The sequence below is a fragment of the Phascolarctos cinereus genome, unplaced genomic scaffold, assembly GCF_003287225.1.
Source record: "Phascolarctos cinereus isolate Bilbo 61053 unplaced genomic scaffold, phaCin_HiC Scaffold_2;HRSCAF=192, whole genome shotgun sequence".
Classification (NCBI taxonomy): Eukaryota; Metazoa; Chordata; class Mammalia; order Diprotodontia; family Phascolarctidae; genus Phascolarctos; species Phascolarctos cinereus.
In genome coordinates, this window is record NW_027555625.1 from 79,253,319 (window position 1) to 79,261,613 (window position 8,295).

The 8,295-nt window shown below is 43.7% G+C and overlaps 1 protein-coding gene across 2 annotated transcripts in view; it reads right to left on the bottom strand.

Moving 5' to 3' along the window:
• Positions 1-8,212, bottom strand: part of MAF (MAF bZIP transcription factor) — a 56,915-nt gene extending 48,703 nt beyond the window's left edge. The window contains exons 1-2 of one of the 2 annotated variants that reach the window (XM_020964843.2): positions 6,896-8,211; positions 4,649-6,285 (exon numbers count right to left, since the gene is read on the bottom strand). In XM_020964843.2, coding sequence (XP_020820502.1) covers positions 6,252-6,285; positions 6,896-8,055 — 1,194 coding nt within the window. In that variant the 5' untranslated portion in view covers positions 8,056-8,211 and the 3' untranslated portion in view covers positions 4,649-6,251. Of the gene's footprint in view, positions 1-4,648; positions 6,286-6,895 lie in introns of those variants that run through there. The other variant, XM_020964842.2, reaches the window with a different exon arrangement.
• Between the last annotated feature and the right edge of the window lie 83 nt (positions 8,213-8,295).

Sequence of the window (8,295 nt, forward strand, 5' to 3'; positions counted from 1 at the left end):
GGTGGAAGTGAGGCTGCAAATGGAGGTCATTGCTAGCTGGGATCTCTGGAAGCTTCCTCCTCAGCCTCCTTTCCCTTTCCCTTTCCCTCTTCTCTTCTCCCTTCCTCCCTTCCTCCCTCACTTGGAAGCCCTTGCTCCCGACTGAACATAGACCACATCAGACCCAGAGCTGGGGCCCTGCTCCCTGATCTCTGCTCCGCCTCTGTGCACAGCAATTTGATCTGTTGGATTGGGTTTTGTTCCTCTCTAAAGGGTAGGGATGCTCACACATTTTTGCAGGACTGTAATTCTTTATGCCACAACAATCATGAGACAGGCTGGGAGACTGGGATTGTCTCACCCCATCTTCTACCCCCGCTGGAAAGAAACACTGCACAGAGCTGGGTTTGTTCAACTGCTTGGGTGGAGCGATTCTTCCAGTGAATTCCCATTTTCTGGGGATGCATGATCTCTGGCTTTGGGAGGTTTTAGTCTAAAGTTGAAAAGTAACAGGGGTCAGAATGTGTCTTATTAGAATGCTGCTCCAACTCAAACCTAAGTACCTTCTTTGGAATTTCGGTTTTTCATACCTCCCTAGAATTCTGTGCATCCCTGGAGTCCATAGCCTCAAACTTCTCCAAAGCCCAGGTTATCCCTCTAGGGCCTACAGCCTCCAACCTCATTAAGACCTAGTATAATTCCCCTGTCTGGAATCCAGAGTCTCCCACCTCCCTATAGTCCCTCGTATTTCTCTACATAGGGCCCAGAGTCTTTGATTTTAGAGCAAGGACAAAGTGTGAAAGCAAACTATACTGTTTCCTTCCTGGGCATCTTAACCATGCAGAGGACATGGGACCCAAATTGTTCACTTGGGATCTTGGGGAAAAGCCAGAAGTGACCATAAGGGCCAAGCAATCACTTCAGAGGAAGGGAATGTAAGTTACAAAAAGGCTTCTAGCCAGTAGACATGTAAATAGGCAACACGACATGGACTTTTATTCTATGTTTAATGTGAATAGTCCAGAACTGTTCTATGGTACCACCCTTTCCTGTTTTATGGCATAGAACTAAATGATAGCTAAGGCTAGCCATTAAAAAAAAAAAGTTTTATTTTGTTTTGTTTTTTGAAGGGGAGTTGTGTGCCCTATAATTCCATCTTACTTATTCCAAAAGAGCCAAAATTGAAAATGCTATTCTGTGTACAGGCTTTTTAATATATTTCCTGATGTGTTGTAATAGGAAGATATATAAACTGCCTGTATTTTGATGTTGAAATGACTATTAAAATGGATTTGTCTGCTTAAAAAAATGCTTTCAAAACACCCTGGTATTTTTCCTGAGTCTACCCACTGGATTCTGGAGCTGTAAATTTTTGGATAAGAAATACTAAGAATGGACAAGCCACAGTTAATTAGAAGGCAAGATGTCACATTTGGGACAGTTGCTACAACATGGTCCCATTTACCCTCTATTGACTTCAAGTAACATTTGAACAGTGAAGTTTTAAATGTGAGGCTAGGTCTACCAAAAGCCTCATGATTTTTTTTAATTGGACTTGCTTTTTAAAAAATGAAATGCAGAAGTAAACAGGTGTATGAAGTAGCAAGATCAGAAAGCTAATACCAGGAGCTTAGAAATAAATATAGACTATTTCCTTTTGGGGGTGGCAGCACATGTGTAAAAGGTGCCCCATAAGGGTATGGCTTTTAGACATATGATTCTGATATAAGCACCATTTCTTCACTCAAATCAGGAAGTCCAGACCCAATGATAAATGATAAATGAGAGATAAAATTAAGAATGAGTTCTGAATTAAGAGAACTGTAATAAAGAGGGAGGAAATACTGAGGAATGCCGGCTAATAGGAAGAAAGGCTCATAGAGTACGCTTAAAATGAAAATCTGCTACTGCTATCATTCACGTATTTTTCACTCACAGCTATTTCTGTCAATAACAAAATGGGTTTTCACCATTAAGAAATGCAGCACTGGTAAAATCCAAAGAGAAGGGGAGAGCTGTTCATTTTGGGGTCTCCCACCAGCACACACACTCCTGGACTGAACAAGAAAATCATTCGTCTGGGGGAAGTTCAGATACTTTCTCTATCCCTCAATTAGAAGTCTTGGCCAGAGAGACCTAGTCATAGCTGTGAATTACTTCATAGCATGATTCTTGCTACTATATACCACTCGGGAAAACTTTCTTTAAGAAAGGAAAACTTGTTCATATTTTAAAGATATCTCTGCAAAAATAAGTAGATAGATAGATAGATAGATAGATAGATAGATAGATAGATAGATAGATAGATAAAATGCTTCTCATAGTTGTAGCCCGGGGGAAAAAAACCCCAAAAAACAAAAACACAGCCACCTTCCCATCTGCCCATGTCCTAAAGCAGAAGGAAGTCACTGGCATCCTGTACCTTGTAGTTAGTAAATAGGCAGAATCTGGGACTTTTGCAGAACCCGGGCATCATTAAACTATGTGAAGGTTATTCCCCTCTTCTATCAAGCCAAATTGTCTAAAAAGAAAGTAAACTCTGATGAAGACTGAGTCAAGAGGCTGTCCTACAAAGACCATTCATGCCTGTTTTTCCAGTACATAAATGATTTTTCACTGCACAGCATTCACGTAAATTGTATTATAAGGACACATTTTGAAAACAGACATAGCCAAGAATTTCCGTATGTATTGGGTCCTCCTGATGGCTCAAACTTTCTGGTAGCTCACTCGGGAGTTGGAATGAAAGGAATGTTAACACTATTTTACACAACGAATGAAACACAGCCTAAGGGAAAAGCTATGCTTTTAGGAATATGAGTTTTTCTTTTTTAAAGATAAAGACTTACTTGTAAGGCATATCAACTGGACTGAGCGACCAGCTCTTTTTTAAAATTAATGTATTGCATGCTATATGACAAAGTTCCTAAAAAGGTTCCTTGCTGGGTTTTATTTTAAATTGGTTTTCCTGCCAGACATTGAAAACAAAATCATCCTCTCATCCCATTTTTCTATCACCTCTTATTTAGCATATACATAGTACATGGCCAGGCCCTGCTTTAAACTATTCATTCTATTAAATAGCTACGTAGATTTAGGATAGAACGTTTATGAATGTATTTCTCCCCAGTACAAGTGCTTTCAAGTATTAACTGTAATATCTTTTTCCTGAATACTTTTCTATCTTGAAGATTTGTTTTCCATAAATTCATTAATTCCCCAACTGTGGAGGTGTTTGCAAAGGCTATTTTGAGAGAGCATGGATCCCCCCAGTCCTTAAATGAAAACTAAACACAGAGTAGTAGAGAAAACCTTCAAAGCATTAAGAAAAGTTACTCCCTTCATGATTAGCCAATGAAAGTAAGTTTACAATTGAGATTGTATATTAACTAGAAATAAGCATCAATTAACTTGACTATAATTCTGGCACTATTATCCAATGTGCGGTATGATAAAAGGTCAAATGCCAGAGGGTACATTTAACTGCCTTATAATGTTGTGTAGACAGGGTAAAGGAAAGGAGGAGGTGGTGGTAATAAAGGGATCAGAACTAGATGTCAGAGAGGACAACCTGTTATCTTTTAAATAAGGCCCTCTCCATTTGCAGTAGCAATATTATCTTCTCTTTCAGAAAAACCATGTGGGCCAGTGTTTTCCAAACAGTGCTGTTTTTGTCTTCTTCTCTATTAGGGCTTTGGGGGAAGTTTACAAAAAGTCCAATCGAATGCTTTTGGAAAACAGTTACATGAATTTGTGTCATTCAAAAAAGGTCAACGTTCAGGTGACCTCTCACTGAGAGGGAGCATGAGATTGGAGAAAGGGGAAAATATGTTCTAGTTGGTCTGATTACATGCTATTTGGGCAAATTTAAATAAACCAAAACCAACAGTTGCCCAGTGAAAGTATTACTCTCTGCTCCCCCATTCTGGTCTTCCCTCAATAACAAAATCACCACTCTCTGCCTAAGTAAACACCCTCCCCATTCCCCCCCCCCCCACTATACTTTGTTACTCAAAAGATATAGCTTAAGACAGGTATCTGCTTGGAGTTATGGCATTCACAACTGTGTTTTATTTTTTTTTTAAGGTAAATGAAATTAAAGGTGGTGAAAAAATGTGTTTGTTTCAGAAGTCTATAGTAAATCTCAGATCTCTAACAAGAAACTTATTGTATTTGGGAGGGGCAGTAAAAGGAGGACCCATCACCAGTCACACACCAAAAACTGTTTATCTTTCATGTGAAGTGGATACTTTGCTCCTAAACACCTGGTCTTCCACTGTCTGCCATCTCTTATTTGAAAAGTGATCAAACAATTGATCAAAATGGAAAAAGGGTCAGTGTGACAGCAAACTCCTCTCAGTCTTGCCTCTCCTATGGATCGATGACAAGAGAGGACCGACCTCTATGCCCTTAGTTATTCCCAAACAGAGAAGTTTGAACTAATCCCCGAAGAGGTCAAGATTCTGACCTCTGTTAAATATCACCGATTCCTAAGCGGGTACCAACAGCTCACTCCAGTCTCTACTTTACCCTGAATTTTTTCCTTCCAACTCTTGTATTAACTCTTGGCTGAAGGAAGGTTTGCTCTAAGGTCCTGCTTGGGTAGGGAGTGGGGGGTGGGTTTGGGGGTTGGCTTTGCCCAGTTAAACTATACACTAAGAAACTTGAGTGCAGAATCCAAAATTGCAGTTTATTATTGTAGATTATTCTTTCCTTTGATATAACCAGAGTTGAAAATGAAAGAAAAAGCACAGAGGAACATCACATGTGGTTAGTTGAGTAACTCAAGATAGAAAACAATTTTGCACAGCAAAATGTCAAAGAAAAATAACTGACAAGATTTTTTTAAATTTATTGTGGTAAGGTTTACTTTCCATTTTTTTTTAAAAGACAGGATGTCAGTCCCTGAAAATAACATTCACTGATTATTGCCTTTAAAACTGTGGATTTGTTTGTTTTTTGAAGTTACAGAAAATCCAGTTCTGCACCACAATACAACTGTAAAAAAATCTGCATCATCGTAAAACTGTGCAGTAATGCCATCTTTTATAACTGCATAAATTTTATTAGCGTTCTAGACAGTTTTGCAATTTTTGTATTATATGCTTGCAGGTTATATCTTAGTGCAATTCAGTCCCCAATACTTTTCATTTTGAAAAAAAAACACATACATTTTGAATGTAAAATACCCCCTACAGATATAAATGGGGTGCTCCCCCTTTTAATACTTTGGTTCTCAAATACAGTCAATGGTATAGCAAGGACTACATATACCCAACTTATGTTTAAGTTGCAAGCACATGCTGGATAAGCTACTTTTAAACAGTCCCCTTGCAAACTTCTAACCCCCCCTTTACATCACAACAGTAAACAATTTAGTGCATCAATCTTTTAAAAAATCTACAGCTAAAACAGACCTAACTCTTTCAAATTTATCTATAACATTCCTTTATCTGTAGCATACATTTTAACTGGGCTAACAGATTATAAAAACTAGAATTAAATTATATACCAGGAACCCATAGCATTCCATATTTGACAATGACCAAAAGGGGAAAAAATGGGGCAGATTTTATTTTTTTAAAAATAAATTTTAGACTGCTTTTAGGCAACAGCACAATTTTAGTTCCCAAACTGGGTTGTTGCTCTTATTTAAACACCATGAAAAGTTCTTTAATTTTTGCCACATTAAATTATGAATCCATTCAGGCATCTTTGACAAGGAATGCCTTCAGTGCATTTAAGTGGAAGTCTGAAGTTTGAGGAACTCAAAGCAGTTTTAGAGCAGATGCAAACTTTCATGGGAAGGAGGGTCTAGGGTTGCATTTTTTTGCTTTTTCAATTCAAAAAAGTGATGAGGCAATAAACAGAAGTATGGATGCCATGCCATAATAGTCTCCAAGTCCATTTCCAAGCCAAAAAAAAAAAAGGAAAAAAAGAAAAATAATTATACCATACATGTCCAGCATGCAGGCTTTTTATTAATATAATGTCTCTTTTTTCATAAAGTCTTTTGAAACAGTTAACAGTTCATTGTTGCTAAGACAAAGTTGCAAGCATAATGCATGAGATGAGAATGAGTTTCTAATGGCAAACTAAAAGTCTCCAGTTTGGCAGGCTAAGGCCCAAACTCACATGTACACACCCGGAAGGAAGGCAGGCTGATTGATGCAGGCTTGAATTTTTGGCAGGTTGATCGGGATTGGTTTCTCTAGTTTAGCATAACAACGCTAAAAAACCGATGGGATTCAGCAAGCTGCAAGTCTACAACTTCACATTTCCGCAAACTCAATCTCACATGAAGAACTTAGGATGGGAGGGGAGGGAAAAAAAGAAAGAAAACTTTGATTTTTTTTCTTTTCTTTTTTTTTTCGGTGGGGTGGGAGGTGGGTTGGTGGTTGGGTGGAAGATGAGTGGAGGCAAAACAGCAAACTCCCCCAAATAAATGTTTTTTAAAAGTACGAAAGAAACAAAACAAAACACTAGTTCAGGAACTGAAAAATTAAAAAAAAAGTGAATGACGGCAGGTTTCAAAGGTGAGCCATGCTTCACATGAAGAACTCAGTTGGGATGTTTGAACATTGAGCAAGTGTTGGGGGGGGAGGTTAAAAAAAATAGCAAGCAAGTCATGGAGAACTTAAGGTTGGCAATCGAATGAGCCAGCCCCATTCCCTCCCCCACCAAAAACAAACAACTGCGACCACAAAACTCAGGGAAGCACTTTGTATGTTGGGTTTGTGAGTGTTGCTTTAAAAAAAAAAAGAAAGAAAGAAAAAAAAGAAAAAGAAAGAAAGGGAAAAAAAAACAATTGGGTGGCGGCAAGCTCGGTTCTCGGTCTAGCAAGCCCCAAGCCCAGACCTCATTCACATGGAGAACTGATTAGGGTGGCAAGCTTGAATTTGAGTGTAAAACTCACATGAAAAACTCTGGAGACGACGGGTTGTCGCTGCTCGAGCCGTTTTCTCGGAAGCCACTGCTGACCAACTTCTCGTATTTCTCTTTGTAGGCGTCCCGCTCCCGGACCAGCCTGGAGATCTCCTGTTTGAGGTGCTCAACTTGCTGCAGGAGTTGATTCTTCTCCGACTCCAGGACGTGCCTCTGCTGGACCCTCTTGAAGCGGCACGACTGGGCATAGCCTCTGTTTTTAAGGGTCCTCCTCTTCTGTTTCAGCCGAATCACCTCCTCCTTGCTGACCCCCCGGAGCTGCCGGTTGAGCTCCCGCACTGACATGGTGACCAGCTGCTCGTCGGAGAAGCGGTCGTCGAAGTGCAGGCTACCGTGAGGGTGCGGGTGCGGGTGCGAGTGAGGGTGCAAGGCGCCGGCCCCCGCAGCCGAGCCGCCACCGCCGCCGCCGCCCCCGCCGCTGCCGCCGCCTCCGGACGAGCTGGAGCTGGACGAGCTGGAGCTGGAGCTGGACGAGCCGGGGCCCGAAGCGGCGGCGGCGGCCGCGGCGGCGGCGGCGGCGGCGGCAGCGGCCGCGGCGGAGGCGGCGGAGGCTGCGGGGGGCACTGCGCCCGGCGGGTGGTGGTGGCCCCCGGGGTGGTGGTGATGGTGGTGGTAGTGGGGCGCTCCGCTCTGCGCCGCGGCCGCCGCGATCACGGCCGACACCACGGCGGCGGCGGACGAGCCCACCTCCTCGGCGCCCAGGGAACCTCCGGAGCCGGGCAGCGGTTGGCCCCGGGCGTAGCCATCGAAGCCGCCCTGGAGCTGGTGGCTGCTGCTGATGAGCGCTTCGACCGCGTCCTCGGGGCTGAAGCCCAGCGCCTCCGGGTTGAGTTGCTGCGGGTAGCCGGTCATCCAGTAGTAGTCTTCCAGGTGAGTCTTCTGGTCGCTCCCCGAGCCCGGGCTGGGCGCCGAGAAGCTGGGCGACGGGGGCACGGAGCTGCAGGGCGTGCTCATCGGCGTGGAGGACAGCGAGCCCCCGGCGATGAGGCGGCCGCACTGGCTGATGATGCGGTCCGTCTCCACCGGCTCCTTTTTCACTTCAAACTTCATCAGATCGAAGTCATTAACATATTCCATGGCCAGGGGACTGGTGGGCAGGTCGGAGCTGCTCATTGCCAGCTCTGATGCCATCCTCCTGCCGCCGCCGCCGCCGCCGCCGCCGCTGCTCCTCCAGATGGGCTGAAGAAGGGGAGCCAGCGAACTGTGCTGAGTCGCCAGCGGGTGAGCCAGCTTGCCGGGAAGGATCTGCTTTGGCCTCTCGCTCCCCTCGCCCAACAGGCCCACCCGCAGCAAGCCCCCGCTCCCCACCCCCTCCGGCCGGTCGGGGCCCCCGCTCACGCCCGAGCGCGTCCACCCTCCCCCCCCACGCGC